Genomic DNA, 23,169 nt, shown 5'->3' on the forward strand with positions numbered 1-23,169 from the left:
AAGTTTACATCACTGTTTCCTGAATAATATCTACTCATTTTGGGTGCTTGTAACTTGAACCTAAAAATTCTTCACCTGTGAATCTTTGCATAGAGCAGCAGTTCTCAAACTTTAGCAACCCGATGACGCCCATTTTGATTTAAAAATTTTTGCAGACCCCTAAATCCCCCGCTCAGTCATAGAATATCAGGGCTGGAAGGGACCTCAGGAGGTCATCTAGTCCAACCCCCTGCTCAAAGCAGTACCAATCCCTAACTAAATCCCCAATCCCTAAATGGCCCCCTCAAGGATTGAACTCACAATCCTGGGTTTAGCAGACCAATGTTCAAACCACTGAGCTATCCCTCCCCCCAAGTCCTACTCCCTCTCCTCCCCACTCCAGCCCTTCCCCCCCCCCCCCCAAGGCCCCATCCCTGCTCCACCCTTGCCCCTCCTCTTCCCCGCCTCTTTCTGCCCCGTCCCCCGAGCGCACCCCGTCCCCGCCCACCCCCCTCCTTCCCTGCGCCTCCTGAACTCCACTGAACAGCTGTTCCACGGCGTGCAGGAGGCACTGGGAGGGAGGTGGAGGAGTTAATCAGCTGGGCCAGCAGCCCCAGACATGATTTGCAGACCCCCTGGAATACCCTCGCGGACCCCTTTAAGTTTAAGAAACCCTGGCATAGAGCATTTTGGTCCAGAAATGTTTTGATGTATGGGAGAAAATAATTTGTGTGGCTATTTCTACGTTTGAGGGGTTACCAAAAAAAAAAAAAAACTGTCCATCGTGCAGTTGAAACCATACTAGTAGCCAGTCATGTTTAAGCATGGCTGGAGCTAGCATAGTTGCCTGGACAGTGTGGGCAACCCTTTTTCCTTTGAGAACCACATTGAAAAACAGAATTTGGGAGAGTGGGAGAGGAAATTTTGTACTAGAGACTAGATTGAAAATGCCACCATTTCACTTGTGTCTAAATCAGATTTACTTATCTTCTGACAAAGGGGTCTACATTGGCCCCTGAGCACTGGTGGTGGTCCTAGTAGCATTATATATTCACTACGTTTTTCTGTATTCATCCAGCAAGTATCTGTATCTGTGGTTTTCAACCTTTTTCATTTACGGACCCCTAAAAATTTTGAGTGGAGGTGCAGCGGACCCCTTTGGAAATCTTAGACATAATCTGCAGACCTCCAGATGTCCACAGATCACAGATAGAAAACCACTGATCTATATTAAATTTGATTTTCTATTATTGAAAAAAATGGGAGTGCAGAATAAGATGAGAATTCAGAGGGTCTAACTACAGGATTTTCCCAGAGAGCTCTGGCCTCTGCTTTGCCTTGGGCAAAAATATTTAAATGTAAAAATCTTTCTGTGCTGTGGTACCTTTTAGGAGAGGGGCAATCTGAAAGAAATCTATACGCTAATTGAGGAAACCACTAGAACTGCACTGAGCAACAAGCAGGTGGACATACTGAGTGTGTTAGCAGAGGTTGAACAGGACCTCAGTTACAGAAGTTGTTTCTCACTCTTCTCTCAAAATCCGATTTTGTTAAATAATAGAATTTAGCAAATAAGTAGCCCAAAATGTAGTCTTAGGTGCTCAGATACCTTGGTAATGAGCACAGTATACATGTGCAAAGGGAGACAGATATCACTCTTGGTGTTTTTAAAAGGGAAGAGGAAATTAAAATGCTAGAGAGTCTTAAGTATTAAAGGTGACTACTTTTCATAAGGATTTTATTACATTACAAATAATTTCAAAATGTTTCAAATTGTAGTTACACGGTGACTGTAAAGGTCCTCTTAACATCTTTTTTAAAGAAATATATTAGCATAATGGAAAGAATATGACTAATGAGGATCTGGTTAGAGTGGAGGATGACTTTCTTCAGACATTGGTAGTAACTTTAGTCCAGTAGAAGGAGTAAATACACCTTTACGCGACCCAATATAACACTAATTCAGATATAACGTGGTAAAGCAGTGCTCTGGGGGGGCGGGGCTGCGCACTCTGGTGGATCAAAGCAAGTTCGCTATAACGCGGTTTCACCTATAACGCAGTAAGATTTTTTTGGCTTCCAAGGACCGCATTATATCGAGGTAGAGGTGTACCAGAAGTTGTAGGTAATCTGTTCTGTTGGACTAAATAAAAATATAATCATGCTTTCAGGAATCCCATTGGCCTGCAAGTAGTGTGACTGGCTTATTTTATTCTTGGTAATTCAACAAAAGCAATCGGGGCCCCAACTTTTCTTTTTATCTGGTAAAACAAAACATCAAGCTGCAACCCCAGCCACCAGTGCATAGAGGTCTCTAGGGTAAATGATTCAGTGCCCAATGTTGCAAGTGTCATGAAACAGTTTTTTTTTTTTCTTAATGTTCTCTTTTTCCAGCAAACCATAAGTGACTTATTTTTTTACTGATTATACACTAAGGTTGCTTGCCATCAGATTTAGCCACATTAAATACACATGTCATTCCTGCTGCATTGTATGCTATGTAGACTTGCTCTTGTCCCCTGAAAATTCAGTTCATATCTGCAGGATCATCAGCATAGAACAGGCTGTCTATGCATGGTATGTAGTTGCTTTTCCTTGCCACCATGGAATATTTGTTTTCTTTCAAACTATAGAAAAATGAAAGCGAATGTTACCATTAGCTTTTTAACTCTGATCAAGATGGTTAATTAATTTTTTAATAGTGTGTCAGAAAGCTGAATCTATATTACTTTGTTCCATGTGCCACACAGAGAAAAAGGAAAATCTCAGCAACAGGGGGGCAATCTGGCCTATTTTGATGCTCAGTATACTAAAAAAAATTAACAAGTTTGAGAGGCCTGCAGACTATAAGGATCTCAGATCCTGTTTATAACTCTATTTTTTAGTAGTGCAGCATACAGCACTTATTGCCAGACCGTTGAGACGCCCAGGTACTGGGGTTTTTTTTTTTAAAGAACATTTACTCCCTAATCTTTCTTCCTCAGTCTAAATTAGGTTTGCCTGACTTCCCTGCTGTCAGCCACCAGAATATGCTTTGGCTCCTTTTATCTGTAAGCAGTGACTTGATACTGCAGTATAGTAGCCTCTCTGCTGCTGTCAAAACTACAGATCATTTATACCCATTTCCCTTTCTCTTTAATTTTTTGTGCAGATGAAGTCTTTAATGCCCATGGAATGGTGAGATTGATACTGGTTAGCCACTGTGCAGGCCACTCTACCCAGCTGTGCCAGTGTATGTCAGTACACACTTGAAAAGTCCTCTCTTTCAGCAGACTGGCAATAGTACTGAATAATGTAAAGTAAACAGTTATCTAACAGGGAATGGACTGAGATCATGCTCATACCACCTTTTATCTAAACCGGTTTCACTTTGCACAGGAGCTGTTGGCAAAAACTGTCTGCTCATTAGACTGCTCACTGATACCGTGGTGGATAGAACAGTTATCAAAGTGGCATTCTATGCTAATGATGGGTTTTATTTAATCTCAAAGCAGCTGGGCCAAATTTGATTTCCCTTGTTACGAAAGTTGTCAGTTTTCTTGGTTCAAAATTAGTTTCAGAGAACAGTGGCTCCAGCTGTTGAGTAAGAGCACACCCCAGTGTGAGTCTTTATTTTGTGTGCAGCAAGCCATTTACGTAACTAGGTGTTAGGGTACCAGCAAGAGTATCTGACTCCAGGTTTGCAATATCCCCAGATCTCTGAATAAAATAAGATGGCCTGTCAAAGTGGCTATGACTGCACTTCGCACTCCTGGAACGAATAGTCTTTTTAAAGAAGATATTGCAATATTTACCAATTAAGTATCTTAAAAAAAAGATACTTGCTGTCCAGTGTGTCTGACACAGTAGATCAAGGGTGGGCAAACTTTTTGGTCTGAGGGCCACATTTGGGTGGAGAAATTGCATGCAGGGCCATGAATGTAGGGCTGGGGCAGGGGGTTGGGGTGCAGGAGGGAGTGCAGGTTGTCGGAGGAGGTGCAGTGTGCAGGAAGGGGCTCAGGACAAGGGTTGGGGTGCAGGAAGGGGCTCAGGGCAGGGAGCTGGGGTGCAGGAGGGGGGCAGGATGCAGAAGGGGGCTCGGTGCAGGAAGGGGCTCAGGGCAGGGGATTGGGGTGCAGGAAGGGTGTGGCAGGGGGCTCGGCAGGGGGTTGGGGGCTCAGGGTAGGAGTTGGGGGTGGAGGAGGGGGTGCGGAGTGCGGGAGGGGGCTCGGCAGGGGCTTGGGGTGCGGCAGGGGGCTTTGCAGGGGCTTGGGGTGCAGGAGTGGTGCGGGGTGTGATGGGGCTCAGGGCAGGGGGTTGGGGTGCAGGAGGGTTGCGTCAGGAGGCTTGGCAGGGGATTGGGGTGCGGGGTGTGATGGGGCTCAGGGCAGGGGGTTGGGGTGCAGCATGGGGCTCAGGGCAAGGCATTGGGGGTTCAGGGCAGGGGTTGGGATGTAGAGATGTGCGGCAGAGGGTTCAAGGCAGGAGGTTAGGGGGCTCAGGGCAGGGGGTTGGGGTGTGGGGTGCAGAAGGGGTTCGGGGTGTGGGGCCCCACACCGCTTACCTTGAGCGGCTCTGGGGTGGCAGTGGGGCTAAGGCAGGCTCCCTGCCTGCCCTGGCCCTGCGCCACTCCCGGAAGTGGCCAGCATATCCGGCAGTGGCTCCTGGGGGTGGGGTGGGGTAGGCGGCTCCGCTGTGCGCTGCCCTTCGTGTATGTCACACTGCAATGTATTGCGTGCCCTATCAGGGAATAGTGGTGTGATGCAAGGGGTTAATGCTAGGATTTATCCTTATTTATTTATTCCATGTCACAGCTATCATTTTTACCAGAATCCTAGTTCCTCAAACATTTTAAGGCCAACCCTTCCTTTCATGTCTCTAGATGAGCAAGGAAGAATGCCTATGTGAGTGGCTTTCTATTTTGATTATTCCCTTTCAGTCTTGGTAGTCCAAATATGCTTGGCAAGTTTAGTCAGTTTGATCTTTAGAACTTGAAGAGACAGTGGGATTAAGTGTTCAGCGGATATATTTGATATCGGGGCTTTGCTTTTTTGCAGAGCTACAACACCTCTGTTGGCATAGCTTATCTAGCTTCTGTCTTACTTTGTTGCATATCTTCAGGACATCACTTCACTGCGTCTTGGATACATAAGATCAGCATTTTATTATCATGCTGTCCATGAGAAAAAGTCTTAGATTTGTCTAGCTCAATCAGAGGCCTGATCTCAATACTAGATAAAGAACACAATAGGATTCAGACAGGATAAGATCTTGAAATGGTACTTGTTGGGAGGAAATACAGTAATAAATGGATATTTGTAGGCAGGCATAGTGGATACTTCAAAAAATATCTAGTGCAGTTGAAATCTGTAAAACCAATATCATAGAGCAGGAATGATCCTGGTCATGAGGGAGCAGGTTTGTACCCAGTGTTAGCCATACATGTCTTAAGTGTTAAAAGGTTATACAAACTCGGCATGTTAGACATGTCCATTGATTGGTCTGAAGTTCTTTTGGCATTGCATGATGTTTTAAAATTGTTGTACCACTCAGTCATCTTATATTATTATTGGGTGATCTCTCCCTAGCCAAAGACTGGTCTTCCTTGCTCAAAGTGATATGTCTCAGCCTCTGTGGCCCGAAAATGCTGAATCTTATGCTGGACCAAGAATACACCACTCTTTGTCTGTGTGGGCCTTTTGTATAAGTGCACCAGTGGGCCTTTTGTATAAGTACCTATGTTCTGTTTGGATTAAAAGTGAAGTCTTAGATTTTCATGAGTTACGGCAACTACTGCCCGACACTGCATCTGAAAAGCTTGACCGAAATAGCTGACAAACTATTTTGGTTGGAAATTCAGTCTGTAAGGATATATTAGTTGTATAAAAAAGATTGAAGAGGGGAGTTAAAGGACAGATAGCTTTGCTTTATTTAGGATAGCGGTCAAGGAGGGAGGTAGTTGAACACTGAATTCTAAAAAATGGGAAAAAATGTTCTTGGTTTAGACAATCCTGTTGGATGATGTAAATTTATCTACTAAGATTTGCTTGATGATTGTATTTGTTGTTTTGCTTGTATGTTTATTGTTCATTACAGCCAATAAAAATTGTTTAAATAATTTAAATTTCTATAGCGCCTTTCGTCCAAAGACATCAGAAGAGCTTATACAAACGTTAATTAAAATCTCCAACACTTATGTGGCAAGAAGTATATAGGGAGCTTTCAACCCATATCTGAAATGCAGCTCTGAGGTGTGGAACATCAGAATGTTAGCAGAGTACAGTAACATTATTTTCACAGTGGGAGGATGGCATCAGCATCAGTACTCGTCCCCCACCATCTGGTAAGGTCAGTGTCCATGTCTTATTAGGTGCACAGGCAAAAACTTAATGTAGGCTAGCATTTTAAATTGCATCTTAATGCCTCTTTTTCACACTTACAACTCAGACAGCACAAAAAGTGTGACACCCAAGAAGCTGCACTAATCTAAACATCAAGGAGATTAAAACTCAGTCAAAGGTGATGGATGGACAGACTTCCAGTATCTTTAAAATTTCAGTCTAGCAATATTTCGCAAATTATAATGTTCCCTACTGAAAAACTCACTAAAATTCTTGCTCTGTAAAAGTACAGTCTAAAGGCACAGGTTGGTGCAAAATATTAAAAACTATATAGGTGCCATTGGGGCATAGATTGATATGGTTCACTGAGGTGGAATAAGTCATGATTTTCAGAATTTTTTTAGAGAGGGGGGTAAGGATATTGCATGTTAGGAGATACACCTCTTATTGGGGTGGTACGAAAGGAAACATGAATTTACACATGGGCAAAGGAGCAGTTAATGGGAGGGCAGTTCAGGCATAAAGGTAGGTGAGGTCAAGAGCAAGAGAAGAAAGGCTAGCAATCAAATCCTGACTAAAAGGAATCCATGTTTAACTGATTAAATTAGAATTTAATTTCACTGCAAATAACTTAGAGTATATGCAAAATAAAATGCTTCCTCTTATCAACCTGAGAACAGGCTGAGGCTCCCGGTAGCTTTCACCTTTTCCTCCCCAGACCTTTAAAATTTAGTCAAAATTTAAATATACAATTGTAAGACTAGGCTTTCCATTGAATACTGTAAAAGCAGATTCCATCATTCCCTTAAAATTGTAATAGAAAGTCTTCTGCAGTTTAATTTTGGAATTTTATACTGTAAAACAGTCTCTCGTGGTGGGCCTGATGTACATTATTGCAACATCAAGCAGTAGTTGGATTTCATAAGAGGAAATGGTAGAGGACGACCATGACCGTGTAAGTAAAAATATGTTGCTAATGGAAATCTTATTTTAAAGTGAAAATTGGTCAACATGGGATTATTGGAGTGGGAAAGGATGCAGATTTGTCCCATTTAAATTTAGTGACTCCAAGAGCAGTGAAATGCTTTAATATAAAATGTTCAAAGTTTAAGAAATTAGAGGAGCTAGCCACTAATACAAGTATGCCTCATGTCGAGAAGACACTCAAACGCAAATGGAGAACTAATTAACTGAATACCATCAGTGCCATGGAAAACATAATGCTAGAAGCTTGGGGCAGGACATTACAAGAGTTGAACGAACATATTTGTGTAGCCATAGCAGTGTGGTACGCACTGGGTTCCTGTTTTGGATTGGTAAAGAAATTGTTAGTCTGCAGGGATTTGTTCATCTAAGCAACTCTAATGCTGCAAGATCCATGTGGCTGAAGAGGACTACATTAATGCAAACTAGGGAAAATTTTATTTCAAGTGCACAGCATCCCCCTGGGGGAATTACAGTGCAGCATTTTAGTGCGCATTGCTATTCATACCACTCATTGTCCAAACTATGGAGCAGTGTAGATCAAGCTCAAAATGACTTTACTGTGAGGTGAGACCATTATCTGAGTCTCTTTCAGAAAGACAACTCTCAAATTTACAAGCATTGACTTTTCTTCCAAGGTTCTAGGTGGTCCTACTTATGGATGAATACCACAATCTGTTGAAGAGCCAACCAGAGTTATTGGTTGTGGGTATAAAGTGGGGTGCACTTTCCTCCAGGAAAGTGGGGGGCACAGTCAACAGTTTCTAGAAATGAGCATCCTGCAAGTTTTACTGTTCTTTATTTAAAAGGAAAAAGTATGAGGTGAGAATCCAACCCCAATTTCATGGCATAAGTACATCAACAGTCAGAGGTACTTGCTGTTGACATGTAATATATCAGTGGCTCACCAGCTTTTAATGTAGGCAAAAAGAAACCTTCAACTAAGCCAGGAATTTTAAGTTACAGGAAACTTGAACTAGAAAAATTAGGAATGAATTTGCCGACCTGGAAACTCCAGTCAGTTCAGAACCTAGCAGCTTGTTTGCTCAGCAGCACAGTCCAACAAAAGCACATCATCCCAGTAATCTCTCTTCACTGGCTTTCCGTTGAATGCTGGTTCAAGTTTAAGATTTTGGTTTTCATGTTGAAAGTGCTACATTAGGATAGCCTCAAATATCAGTGGGACTCTTTCACTCTGTAAAGTAATGACCACAGTGACATTACCACTAGTGTACTGTCAAGATTGCAAGGAGGAGGCAGAGTTGTTTTTCCTAGCAGAAGAGATCAGAATGACACATCTGGGCATGTTCAGAACGTATTCTGACCTATCCACTCATGATAAGCACACCAAAATCATGTTTTGAAACAAAACAAGCATCTTGCAGAATGGGGGAAAGTGAAAGGTTAATTTTGTTGTGCTTAGTTTAATGACGTAAGAACATAACAGCCATACTGGGCCAGACCAGTGGTCCATCTAGCCCAGTATCCTGTCTCTGACAGTGGCTGGTGCCAGATGCTTCAGAGGGAATGAACAGAACCGGACAATTATGAGTGATCCATCCCCTGTTGTCTAGTCCCAGCTTCTGGCAGTTGGAGGTTTAGGGATACTCAGAGCATAGTCCTTGACTATCTTGCATCCATAGGGTTGTGTCCTTGATCTATCCTCCATGAATTTATCTAATTCTTTTTTTGAACTCTGTTATAATTTTGGCCTTCACAGCAGCCCTTGGCAATGAGTTCCACAGGTTGACTGTTCACCGTGGGAAGAAGTACTTCCTTTTGTTTTAAACCTGCTGAATATTAATTTTGGTCTCAATCTCAATGATGGGTGTGCTTTAAGAATCAACTCACTTAGAGGGAGAAATAACTGCTTATAGAGGTTTTCCAATAGAAATGCCTGACATGGAGATTTTCTTTGAAAGACGTACTGCACGACTGGAGAAACAAAATAGTGACCAACTTCTATGGTCTTGGTAGTCCCTAGCATTTTGAATGGATGTTCTACTCCCAAAACAGGAATTTTCCTTGACAAATCCCTTGTCTCCATCCAAAAAGGTGTCTCAATTGCAGATATGCATACTACACACCATTTATTCTATGAAATATGTATTATGGGGCTTTCTTTACCTCTGCTAAAATGCCCAGTGTACTTGCTCTGAAGTGATCTTTTTCTGTTGCTTAAAACAGTGCATTGTTTTTGGTGGAAGGAGGTAGATATTTTAAAATAGAGACACACTAACTCAGTGAAGGCTATGTACATAGCAAGTTTCAAACTTAGTGGATTTTACTGTATCTTTGCAGTTATATTTACATTTTATTGGTGAATTTCCCATACAGCACGCAATAACTCAGAGGTTGAGTCTACCCTAGTAAAGTAAGTAGCGATAATTCACCATTTGTGCAGTTACTACAGTCATAGTAATGGCTAAAGCTGTAGCGTAGATAAGGCTTGTGCTCTTTAATGCTGTTGTCTAACCCTGTCTATGCTACAGCCTGTGCAGTTATGAACAACATACACTTTCAGGCAGAGGCCAAGCAAGGAAATTTTCAGCCCACTTTTGAAGGAGGCATGCAGGGTATTCAGTACATCATTGCTCACTGAATGCCCGTCTGTAGTTTGACTGAAACATGTTTCCTTTTTACCGAGCTGGAAAGGGAATGTGGTTATGCTGGGAATAGAAATAGTATTTTTCTGCCCACCTTGTTTTGTATGGTATTTATCTCTTTGTGTATATTTGTTCTGAGTAAGCTTGCTTCATGATCAAAGTTTCAGGAATCAAAAGGGGAAAAATATACATTTCCTCAAACATCCGCTTTAATGCTCTGATAAGACTTAGAAAAGGTCGGTTCCTTCAATATAAATGGAGACTGCTTGACTGGTCACCCAGTTATTTGATTTCAGTCATACTTAATCTAACCTTGTGTCTGCCAGGCATATACTTTTCTTTTTGTGTGAGAGTAAATAGTTGGAACTTAGATAATTAATTTCTGTCTTAGATTGCTCATCAGTACTGAATTTCTCTTTTAAATAGAGATGGCTATGATCCAATATGGGTGGAGGGAGCGAAGTGGGAATTGTATTCAATCAATGTATTGTTGCTGTTCTTTCATTTAAAAAGTAATGACCAGCATCAGACATGTCCCAGTCAGGGAGAACACTGAACTTGAGTCTGAAGCCTGTGGTGGTTCTGCCACTGACTTGTGTGATATTTGGTAATTATGCCTTATGCCTTAGTTCCCCAATCTTTAGAATGGGAAAAATATTTGCCATCTTTGTACAGTACTTTCAGTATCTATAGATTAAAAAGTGCTACATAAGAGTTTCTTTTTGTCTGACACCTATTCTGCTAATACTGTTGATAAATGTCCTGAACTATTGATTAGCTGTTTTCCTTACATTTTAGTGTAGATATCAGTGGCTTGGCTTTGTTTTTACAGTGTTTATTATCTGCTGTGTGGACTTCAGTCTTTTTAACTATAACCCATTGTAGTATCAGTTTAAAATCTATTTACACACAGAGACCTATATACTGTAGATATATGATCAAATATAGTGACTATCTTCTGCCATTGAAGGAGGATGACTTTAGTGATCTAATAGGTATTTTCTCTCTTAACTGCTGTGATCTATAAAGTGACTTTTTTCTGGAAATACTGACTTTTAAACTGCATGTGGAGTATTTATTCCCCCCTCCCCCCCCCCCCCCAAGGAAAATCAATTACAAAGACCATTTGGGGCTTTGGGGTTTTCAGGGTAAGATTTAAGACTTCATCTTTTGCCACATGCTCTGTTTGAATTCTGGTGTATGCTAAACAAATAGGCCCACAGAATGAGGTGAGCATATTGGAACCTCTTTTGTTGTTGTTGCCTCTGTGTTTTTATGCATGTGATACTTAAAGTAAATAAACTTAGGTTGATTTGTGAAGTGCTTTTGCAGCATGCACATCCATTTACTGTTGGGTGATTTTTGAATTAGCTTTTTAAAGATTACATGGATAGACACAGCATTGTAGTAGTTAATAGAAACCTGTGCAGTGAGGTCTATGGGCTGCAAGATCAGTAACAGTGCCGGTGACAGTGAAGTATGGCCTTATCGAAAGGAGAATGCATAAGAGGCTGCCCTGGGACACTACACCACTGTCCTTCTGTGTATCCTGACAATGTTATCTGTCCTCTCAGTACGGAGTATCAAATGTCTGTCATGAGTATAGAAATTAATTTAATGTCACCTGAAGACATGCAATTAATCTTTTAGAGGTTTTCATAATACCTTTACAGAAAGAGTTGCCAGTTTGGCGGATTTGGATTTTGGGGTTTAGCAGAAGATAAGGAAAATTAATTTTTCATCAGGGTTAATACAAGCTAGCAGGGCCACAAAGGCTGAGAAAAATGGTTGGGGAATTTGTCAAGTGTTGTCACTCTAGAATAATGCTGCTTAACGTCTGATAGGTGTAATCAAGAGTTGAGATTTCTATAGAGAGGGATTAATCAATTTGCTCACTACAGAATGCAAGTTGGTGATATCGCTCCTTCATGGGGTTTAAGAATGAAAATAAGATTTGATCTGTCAAATTGCAAGAAGCGCTGACAGTATCAATGGGCATTTTTATCAGTACATTTTTAAAGCATTTGTTATAAATAAATTTGTCCTGCTAATGTTGGTGGCAAACAAACTTCATCTGTATTGTAAAACTGTCATAACATCCCTGATAGAGTACAATGCCTTAGCTTACTAAATTCAGGTGCCCATCTTAAAAAAAAAAAACCAAAAACTCCCTTTATGAACTCATTTTTATATTGAATTAAGACAGGATGACTTTTAAATTTCTGAAGATGCAAAGAATTGATAAAATAAACAACTGAAATATTATATAGCAACCGTTTTGAAATATGGTCATAATCTGTATCTGACAAATCTGTTTTAAAATCACTGGCATGCATGAATGAAACGATTTCTGTTCATTACAATGTTTTAGAATACTTTGCAAATATGTTCTCTAGCATTCGAAGTTTGAGAAAGATATTCATAATATAGACCAAATCCACTTGCTCATTCCTTTTGAGTTTTCATTTTTAAATGATATTCAGTATTTAGAACTAGTAGGTTTTTTATGTCAGGTGACTTTTAAGAGCAGATTTTCTTTGGCAAATAACCAGTTTCCCTTATGTTCCAAAGACTTCCAGGTGAACAGATAGAACTCTTGCTACACATAGCAGCTTTTGTCATGACTGCCGTTTAAACCCAGTTTTTCAGGGCTTTGACCAGAAATGTTCACGCCTGACTGTAAATTAGCAATTGGGGAACAAGCCTTGGGTAAACTTGATAATTCAAATTGCGAAGGGGAAAAATGGTTTGTGCTTTAGAGTTTAAGGCACAGCCAATATCTCAAGAAAATATTTTTTCATCATTGGTCTTTAGACGAAGGGTGAAATTTTCCCCTGGGCAGAAGCCATTCACCACTTAAATCGTCCCAATTAAGTCCTCAGTATAGGTTTTAAGTGGATTTGTAGTATAGGATTTAAGTGGATTTGTGGTCGATAGCCATGTGTTGGCTGTGTGGATGGGGTAAATTTCACCTGAAGAGTCAAAACTTTGTGCATCAAATTGTCTGATAGAGTAAATGAATGATAGATGTCTCTTTGTAAGATCTGGTATTAAAATACATATCCTAAAAATCAAGTGTTTTTATGAACTTTTTAAAATCAAAATAGATTTTGAGGACAAAAGTTAAAATGATGGGTGGGCCTGCTAGCCCCTTTCTTTTACCCTGGGTGTTAAAAACTTTTAATAAATTAAAAATAGGCTGGTGAAAAGGGTTAAAAAACCAGAAAATTTGTAAGAAGTTGTCACATTTTTATTTTTGCTTCCAAGAAAAATCAGCAAGAATTAAGAGACTTAACAGTTATACTAGGATATACTAGAGACACTTGCATCTCGGGCGTATCCTTCTACAAGCGGTGGACCTGATTCTTCAACAGCTCAACCACCTGCTCTGGCCTAGGTATCACAGAATCTAGCATCAAGTAGAATTCAACACTACCACCCTCTTCTATCTACCATTCTACCATAAACCAGAGAACCTTTCCCAATTTTAATATGTAGATTAGAAGCTCCGCTACTGTATGTATTGTTTGCCCTCGGGATCCCACCTTAATGTTTCCCCGGAAGGAGAATTGGGAGCCAGCATGTGTATTATTTTTTACATTTTCCTTTGTAGGTAGTATGCAAAAAATTGTTGAAGTTGATGCTGTATCCCCATCAGGGATAAGTGATCTGTTAGTTATTTTTGTAGCATGAAGTCCAAATGTTCTGACTCTGAAGTATGTGTAGTTAGTGTATCACAATGGGTCTCAAATTTTTTACTGGCGACCCCTTTCACATCACAAGCCTCTGAGTGCGACCCCCCCTAATAAGTTAAACACACTGTTTAATATATTTATCACCATTATAAATGCTGGAGGCAAGCAGAGTTTGGGGTGGAGCTTGACAGCTCGCGACCCCCCCATGTAATGACCTTGCGACTCCCTGAGGGGTCCCGACCCCCAGTTTGAGAACCCCTGATGTATCAGCATTACTGGCTTAGTTTTTCAGATTTAGCACTTGTGGAAACTGACATTGATTGTGTCGAATGTAAGGAATTGGACTTAAAGCATGATGTGGATAATTATTTTAATATTTGAACTGTGATATAAACATATTGACACATACACTTGGTTCATTTTCACCTTGAGCTACCTTTTTTGGCTTGGATAATGTGTCTTTGATCAGCTATGTCTGTAATAGGGTTACCATATTTAAAAAAAGAGGACACTCCACGGAGCCCTGCCCTGCCCCTTTCCCACTCCCAGCCCCGCCCCAACTCCGCCCCTTCCCCAAAGTCCCCGTCCTAACTCTCCCTCCTCCCTCCCAGCCACGCGAAAAGGGCTGCCCTAGCGCTACCAGCTTCACGGTTTGCCAGGCAGCCTCCAGACCCTGCGCCCCCGGCCGGCGCTTCCTCAGCGCAGCTGGAGCCCGGGAGGGGAAGCGCCCAGCCGGTGGCGCAGGGTCTGGAGGTTGCCCAGCAAACCGTGAAGCCGGTAGCGCTCGGGCTTCGGGCAGGCCCCGGAGCCTGGGAGGGGAAGTGCCCGGCCGGGGGCGCAGGGTCCAGAGGCATGGGGGCTGCCCGAAGCCGGTAGCGCTCGGGCAGCTCGGCTCTTAAACAGAGCCGAAGAGTCAGGGGAGGAGCACAGCCGCGGAAGTGCCCGGCCGGCGGTATTTTTCCCGGACATGTTCGGCTTTTTGGCAGTTCCCACGGGACGGGGGTTTGATTACCAAAAAGCCGGACATGTCCGGGAAAAACCGGACGTATGGTAACCCTAGTCTGTAACAAACTGAAATGAATAGTACTAAGACAAATTCATTTTACAGGCCTTTGCTTGCTTGCTCCTGGGCAAGTGCTGACTTGGCAGCAATATTTGCTCTTGAACTCCCCAGAGAAAGACAGTGATACCATCTTAAGTTAAAATCTTGAATCTTTATGCAAAGAAAAAAGAAAGAACTTGTTGCTGGCTTGCAATGAACTGGGGGTGGCGCTGTTGGCCCTTTAGCTTCCAAAGAGTTTTAATGCAGACACAAGTCTCTTTCAAGAGCTGCTGCTGTCGATCCCTCTCATCACATGCATGGTACTCCTGCACTGTGAGTTCCAAGCCTTCTAGAAAAGCAATAACCATTTGGGCTTGCATAAGGGACCTGTGGAAATCCTAAATGTTTAGAACAAGGCTATAAAAATAGATTTTGAATCCAGCTGCCCTTCTTTCTCCTTTGCCAGGGTCAGTTGTGGGTATCACTTCTTTCTTTTGCTTTCACGGGTATTTGAGTTAGTGAACCTTCTTCGTTTCTTTTTATAACTTTTCATTTTTCTCTAAATAGTTTAAGCTTAGTAAAATTTTGAGATAATTTCCCATTGTTTGGGCTTTAGCGATTAGAATTCTGCAAGATTGTGAAGCAGTGTTGCTGCATTAGAATGACTCCATGCCATTAAAGATTTTGTATTGCTTTTATTCATCTTTCAGTCTGGTCAGTTTCATTGTGTGATATGTGGGCCCAGTAGTTAAGCATTGGTCTTTCCTGGGTCTTTTAAACAGGCCTATTTGAAGAGTTGTATGTTGTCTGATTCTAAAATATCCATGATGCATCAGCATGCCACATACTGCCTCTTGTATCTCTGGATTCCTCACACTGAGGTAGTGTTTTCTATATATAGGGTTCATTTCTTGGACTTGTAAGAAAAGAGAGCATTGTTTAAGTCTCTCCTCCTCCCCCCCGACCCCTCAGCAGGCACTTAACCATCAGGTTAGGCTTTGTCAGTCCTGATTCTTGCATCTGAAGCCATTTTAGGATCCTAGTTCCTCACTCCTGTGTTCATGCAGACGTCATAATTTTCTAGCTGCCATAATGTTTAATTCAAAATCTTTAAGATATCCAAGATATTTTGTTTTTTTGCTTTAAAAAATTGTCAGCTTTGATCATCCGAAATATTTGCTTCAATTTTTTGCCGGTGTCAGAGTGCATTTGTCAGGCATTTCAGCAAACATACAAGAGGAGTTTGAAAAGAGAACCTGCCTGATCTTGAATGTTTTTCTGGTATAAAACCAGTAAGAAGAGTGAGCAAGTTATGGGTTTCAGTTAATTATTTTCCTTTAGAGTATCCCTTGAGATGAAATTCTCAATCATGATTTTATCAAAAAGTTACTGTCTTTCAGACTATATAGACCTGTTGTTCTTCCCAAAACCTTGTATGTTGTCTGTCCTGATCAGTACGAAGTTGGCATGTTAGGATGAAACCCTTCTGTTAATTCCACAAGTTATTCATAGATTTTGGTGACAAGTCAAAAAGAGGGAGGAAAGGGAACTGTGAGAACAAATGCTTTCAATATGGATTAGATTTTGTGTTCACTCACATTCTAGTTTAAAGACTCAGTTCATTCCACAAAATTGGACAATTTATGACAATTAACATGTTTCACAGAAATTTGTGAAGCCAGTTTGTGTATGTGTATACATTTGTGCGTCATGACACCCTATTTGGTATTTCATTGCAGTGATTGTTTTGGGTGAGTTAGGCAGTTCTCTTTTAATCATCTGGCTTCCTCCAGGGGTTGGGCGCTAATCTCCCAGATTGGGAATCTACAAAAGTAATTCCGAACAGAGAGAGACTGTTTTCCAGTAACCACTGTTCAAATCTTGATACCTCTGCTCATCCACCCTCTCCGTCCTCTTTCCCCTCTTCTTTGAGACCTTCTGTAGATTCTTTGAATTAGTGAAAGAAACTGAGTAGTTGATGCTGCGGGGCCCTTCTGTTACCTTGGTCTTCTAGAATATTCTGTTCAGTGAGTGGGTGCTCATGCAGCCATGACAGGCACTAGGTGCCACCGGGCTCCTTGTTGTTTTTGTGCATTTCTCAGTGGTTCTGAGTTAGCAGTTCTGTGGGAATGAGTGTTCTGAGTGTGGGTCTGCAGAGGCAATATAAACTCAAGCAGAGTTACTGGTGAGTAGCCTTTTCTCTACTATTCTGTAACAGATATTGAGTGTTTTGACAGGAGTCCCCTTAAGCTTTTAATGTGCTGCATAGCATTGCAAGCTAGAGCCTCCATTTGAAACACTTTATAGTTGTGACTTCTCAGGTTCCCATAGTAGACTAATTATATTGCCTCTTGCTGTATGTAATCTTCAAAAAACTGTGTATGGTGACTGTAAACTTGGCCGTATCTGATCTGGGAAAGGTGGACATGTATCCATGTGAGAGAATCACCGGTTCCTTGGGTGGAAGTAGCCAAGCCGCTGCACACCTCTACTCTTTTCTTCCAGGCTCCTCTCTTCTACCTCTCCTCTCATCCCAAGCATGAATTGCAGAGACAGCTCATTTTGGGAAGACTGTAGTACTTCCATATATGACTTCAGAGGCTGGGACAGGGACATGGTTTGTCACCTCTGTTTTTATTTTTATTTTTTTTTAAGGGAGAAAAAATAAAAACACTTGGCGGAGAAAACTACTCTAATATTGGTCATCGTTAGGGGGAGGAGACTACTTAGAAGCTTATTTTAGCTATAAATAGGCAGCATAAAGGTGCACTTAATAAAAATCACCAACCTTTAGTCTTAGGTTTGCTTGGTTTGAAAGATGCGTAAAGGTTCAGACGGGTTCCTGCTTCTTTGAGACTGCTTTGCCGCCCTTCTCTAGGCTAGAATATATGTCCCTTAAAAAAATGTAGTTAGCGGAATGTAAACGTATAGCCTGAAAAGCTGGAATTGTAGAGAAGAATGAATAGGTGGGTCCTTGGATAAATAATAGGACATTTTCACTGTCTACTGAAAGGAAACAATTGAAAAACACAGTGAATTTAATATCATACCAGATGTAGTATTTTGTACTTCCTGCATTATGGATTGTGTAACTAAGTATAGTTCCTAGCTGAAGTGTGTACCATACACCCTTATCTTGCGGACAGTAGTTTGATTTTAGTATGCAAGTATGTGTTCTTCTAATTCTCTGTGCGCTAACAAAGTTCTTCTCCACAGCAGGTCTCACAGGAAGTGAATGTTTGCATTGAGTAGATAGGTACTGAACAGCATGTTCTGGTTTTGATTTCAGCAGGAGGGGGAGAACGTTGGCTTTGTGCAGCCAGAGGGCCAGCCCCAACGCCTCCAACAACCTCCAGAACTGAGACAGCAGCCAGTGCGGAAGGTCACATTGACAAAGGGACCACTCCAGCAGCAGCAGCAACAGCAGCAGCAGGCTCAGATACATTCAGCAGTTCCACAAGGAGTCAAAAACATCCAAGGGATTCATCCAGCTAAAAAGGTGATTTTTATATGCATTGTTGCTACTAGGATCCGTATTATCTGCTGAATGTGTTGCCATATTAATGTTAGCATTATTTAAGAAATAACCAGAATCCTTACCAGCACTGAAGAAATTTAAACTGTATCTGCCCAGGTAAAGTTATTAATGGAAGACTGGATGACTCAGGAAATTGATAAGGGGATATAAAGCTTTTAACCTACAGGATACGTGTTTGAATCCAGCCCAGGTTGGTAATGCCTGAAAGTTGTTCTGATCTCATTGTGGTTCTGGGGCCTGCGTAAATTCTGTTAGGGGATATCAGTCCAGTATTCCAGTGGAGGAATATCCACTACTCGAAAATCATTATCACAACTGACAGTGCTTTTTGGCATTATGAGTAGAGCTGTCAAAGATTGAATGAATACTCTCTCCTTCTAGAAGCGTTCCCAAATTAGGCTACTTAGGACTTGTCTACACTACTGCGTGGGGTCGATCTAAGATATGCAACTTCAGCTACATGAATAGCGTAGCTGACGTCGACATGCTTAGATCTACTTACCAGTGTCTTCTGCGGTAAGTCGACAGTTGACGCTCTCCTGTCGACTCCGCTTGCGCCCCTCGTTCTGGTGGAGTACCAAAGTCGATGGGAGAGTGCTCAGCGGTCGCTTTATCGCAAAATTGACCCCCGCTGGATTAATCGCTGCCCGCCGATCCGGCGGGTAGTTTAGACAAACCTTTATTCTATGTATATGTCTGGTGGACAAAGGATTAGCACTGTCAGGATGGTATTTTCCACTAGGATTATAGATAAAAATTAAGTATTTATAACTGTTTTCTCTATTTAAAATTATTAAGCATGTTGTTGTTTGTTTTAATATGGAGATATACCTATCTCATAGAACTGGAAGGGACCTTGAAAGGTCATCAAGTCCAGTCCCCTGCCTTCACAGCAGAACCAAGTACCATCCCTGACAGAATTTTTTTCCCCCAGATCCCTAGATGGCCCCCTCGATGATTGATCTCACAACCTTGGGTTTAGCAGGCCAATGTTCAAACCACTGAGCTATCTTACTGCCTGGGTAAAACTAAGTAGGGTAAACCTCTATTTGTAAAAGTCCTACTCAAAACCTACTTAAATCCTGGAACACTAATAAAGTATGAGATAGTGGCTGTAATTTTTCCGAAGTACCTCTGGCATCTTATTGCTTTCTGGTTCATGTGTTAGACTATATTAGGTGGTACTGCTATACCATATAACCCTTTGTCAAAACATTCTCCCTTCAGCACAGAATAAATATTTGGACCTCCACTAACATAAACATTTGTAAATGGAGAATACTGGGACAAGGAACCTTTATGGGGCGGTCAGTAAAATAGTACTTTTGTGAGGTATAGATTTCTTGGTGGACAAGGCAGCCTCCTTATTTTTCTTTAATGCTATGACTTTTCTATTTTGGACTCAAACAAGGAACATCCCTCTAGTACTGAATATTCTATAGTTGATTCAGGTTTGTGTAATTTTTGGGGGGTTGAGGGAGGGCTTAAAAAAGTCAGCTATTGGTACACTTCTGTTATACCTCTTGTATAACAATGGCAGTGTGGAGTAGGCCATTAAAATTGACCTCCAAAGCAAACACAAAAATTCGGTTCAGCACACATTTGCTGAATTCCCCACTAACAAGGCTCTCAGAGGCACTCAGCACATAAATAAGTTTTAACCATTTTTAAATTAATCCCTATTTGTGTGATCTCCTTGGTACTGTCATCTTTACTGAAGAAATCCCATAAGTCAATGGTTCTCAAATTGTGGGTCGGGACCCCAAAGTGGGTCGCCACCCTGTTTTAATGGGGTCACCAGGGCTGGCATTAGACTTGCTGGGGCCTGGGCCTGAAGCCAAAGTCTGAGCCCCACTGCCCAGGGCTGAAGCCCAAGCCCAAGGATTCAGCCTGGGCAGTGAGACTCAGACTTGGGCTTCAGCTCTGGGCAGCTGGGCTCAGAATACAGCCCCCCACCCGGGGCTGAAGCCCTCAAGATTCAGATTCAGCCCCCACCCCATGATGGTGGGGCTCGGACTTCAGCTTTGCCGCCCTCCCATACCCCCGCTCGGGGTGGCAGGGCTCAGGCTTTGGCTTTGCCGCCCCACCTGGGGTGGTGAGGTTCAGGCCTCATTCCCCCTTCCCAAGGTCATGTATTAATTTTTGTTGTCAGAAGGGGGTCACGGTGCAATGAAGTTTGAGAAACACTGCCATAATACATGAGTCACAGGTGTAGTAATAATAATAATAATAATACACGATATCACAGGTACCAGAAATTTCTTTGCAGTCTATGGTATTTGTAAGATCACTGACTGATGCATTCTCTGTTGTGAACCTGAAATTGCCAAGAGAATTTGAGGGAAAATATATTTTATTTTTTAAATTAGTTGAATTACTTCTGTGCTTGTCCCCTACCTTCTGGAGAATGATGACATTCACCACATGAAACTAAGTTAAAGCAAAACAAATGTGTACTTGCAGTTCACCTAAGTTGAGCCAAACATTGCACTGCCTACTGTTCTGGAGCCTTCTGCCTTTGCTTCAGGGCATTTCCTGTTCTTTAGGGAGAATTATATTGAATATCCTTGAGTTCTTGTGAATTTCAGAAGGAGCAACACTTGGAAGACATTTCTCCTGAGAATAGGAATTTTTTCATAGAATCAGAACTGGAAGGGACCTCGAGAGGTCATCTAGTCCAGTCCCCTGCACTCAAGGCAGGACTATGTATTATCTAGACCATCCCTGACAGGTGTTTGTCCAACCTGTTCTTAAAAATCCCCAATGATGAAGATTCCACAACCTCCGTAGGCAATTTATTCCAGTGCTTAACCACTCTGACAATTAGGAAGTTTTTCCTAATGTCCAACCTAAACTGCCCTTAGTGCAATTTAAGCCCATTGCTTTTTGTCCTATCTTCAGAGGTTAAGAACAAAAATTTTTCTTCCTCTTCCTTGTAACAACCTTTTATGTTCTTTAAAACTGTTATGTCCCCTCTCAGTCTTCTCTTCTCCAGTCTAAACAAACCCAATTTTTTCAATCTTCCCTCATAGGTCATGTTTTCTAGACCTTTAATCATTTTTGTTGCTCTTCTCTGGACTTTCTCCAATTTGTCCACATCTTTCCTGAAATGTGGCGCCCAGAACTGGACACAATACTCCAGTTAAGGCCTAATGAGTGTGGAGTAGAGCGGAAGAATTACTTCTCGTGTCTTGCTTACAATACTCCTGCTAATACATCCCAGAATGATGTTTGCTTTTTTTGCATCAGCGTTAAACTGTTGACTCATACACCTCTACCCCGATATAACGCTGTCTTCTGAAGCCAAAAAATCTTAACGCGTTATAGGTGAAACCGCGTTATATTGAACTTGCTTTGATCCACCAGAGTGCGCAGCCTCGCCCTGCCCCCCACCACCACTCTCCAGAGCGCTACTTTACCGCGTTCTATCCGAATTCATGTTATATCCGGGTAGAGGTGTATTTAGCTTCCTCAAAAGCTCTTAGTCTTCTGATGTTAATTATATTTGCCAGAGACAGCTGAAGAATCAAGCTCAAGAACTGGTGTAATGCTGCTAGACATTACCTTCTGTGCTGTTTCATCTTGTCCTGCCAGCCAGGGTTAATATTAGGATATTTAATTTTAGTAGTTATAAGTATGTTTCTGACAGTGACTCAAGACCACATGAATTGTGCATCAAATTAGACATGAATTCTACAGCAAGAACCTCAGAATAATTCACACTTCCCTGTTCCCTGTAGCTTTCACCCCTTTGTCCGGTCCAGTGTAATCAGAGTTTTTATTCCTTTGATATTCAGTTTTTGTGATTGACAGTATCTACCCCAACCTGACAATAACCCCACTGGATCCCATCACAACATCCGCGCTACATCCAACGATAATGCAAAAAATGTTGTCTTGAAGTTTCTCTTAAAATAGTCAACAGTCAGATAGTTAACGTTTACATTTTAGGAAGGGTCCTCATTAATTTTCCACATTATCTCCCCAGTGAGATGACCTGAACCAGTTCACCTCTCTCATAGCTAATGTTTCAAACTGTCTGCAGAATCAGGCAGATGTTAAGGCTTTGGTTACATCTGGCTTACATTTTGAAAATTGTCTTTGCAATCATAAGAGCTTAGAGACCTATCTTTTATTTTATTTTGTTTGTTTACTATAATGGAAGCTTATATTCTGAAACAGAATTCTGCAGCAAATACTAAAAAGACATCTATGCAGCTGCAAAAGTGCATTATGCATGAGGTACTGCATTAAATCTTAGTCAATGTTGCCATCAATACTATAAGATACCTATGAGAGCCAGTTTTTAGGGTCAGGGGCTCTCCAACAACATGTTGGTTTTGTAAGTGTGTGAAAGCTAGTCTCCTCTTTTCTCTAAAAATTGCTTACTGTTTTCATTATGGAGATTATATTGATAAACCCGTTACTAGGATTAAAAGCTTGATGGTGACTTTCCCTAAGAGTCCTAGGTTGTCTTCCCACCTCATTTGCTTCCAAAAAGCTGCTCAGGGCTAGCGTATGAGGCCAGTGAATTCTGGATCCCTGGAAACTTTTGTTTGTGAAGGGGAATTAATTAATGTATGGTGAGATTGGCAGCAGCCTAAGTGAGTCAAGTCCTACAAATCAGGCTGGGGTTTTTCCTCAAGTTCTTTCCAATTCCTGGCTATAGATTAGCCATACTGATCAGCCAGTGTGGACTCCCCTCAAAAAAAGAGGGGCAGTTCAGGGTAATGGTTAGCATGGTCTATTGAGCAACATTTTTCTGTAGCAGTGGAGACTGGGTGGGCCTGCGTCCCCTTCCTATATATAGAAATAGAGATAGAGATCTAGAATCTAGTTTGAGGTCTGGGAAGTTGTTTAATGACCCATCCCAAAATGTTAGAGCTGATCACATGCATGTGATGCAATCACTGTGAAGAGGAGTAGACTCTATAGTTTTTGGCATGAGATGGTCAATTGCTTTGTAAACCCACCTCAAAATGCAAAGGCAGACTTTGTACCCATT

At 41.6% G+C, this 23,169-nt stretch overlaps 1 protein-coding gene across 15 annotated transcripts in view; it reads left to right on the forward strand.

Moving 5' to 3' along the window:
- The window catches only part of RBM33 (RNA binding motif protein 33), a 145,419-nt gene that overhangs the window by 95,191 nt on the left and 27,059 nt on the right, over positions 1–23,169 (forward strand). For 6 of the 15 annotated variants that reach the window (XM_024100986.3, XM_065582739.1, XM_005297199.5 and 3 more), the window contains one exon: positions 17,916–18,125. In XM_024100986.3, coding sequence (XP_023956754.1) covers positions 17,916–18,125 — 210 coding nt within the window. Of the gene's footprint in view, positions 1–3,130; positions 3,284–5,546; positions 6,074–17,131; positions 17,246–17,915; positions 18,126–23,169 lie in introns of those variants that run through there. The other 9 variants (XM_065582738.1, XM_005297200.5, XM_065582737.1 and 6 more) reach the window with 5 other exon arrangements.

The sequence above is a fragment of the Chrysemys picta genome, chromosome 2 (assembly GCF_011386835.1).
Source record: "Chrysemys picta bellii isolate R12L10 chromosome 2, ASM1138683v2, whole genome shotgun sequence".
In the NCBI taxonomy this organism is placed as follows: domain Eukaryota; kingdom Metazoa; phylum Chordata; order Testudines; family Emydidae; genus Chrysemys; species Chrysemys picta.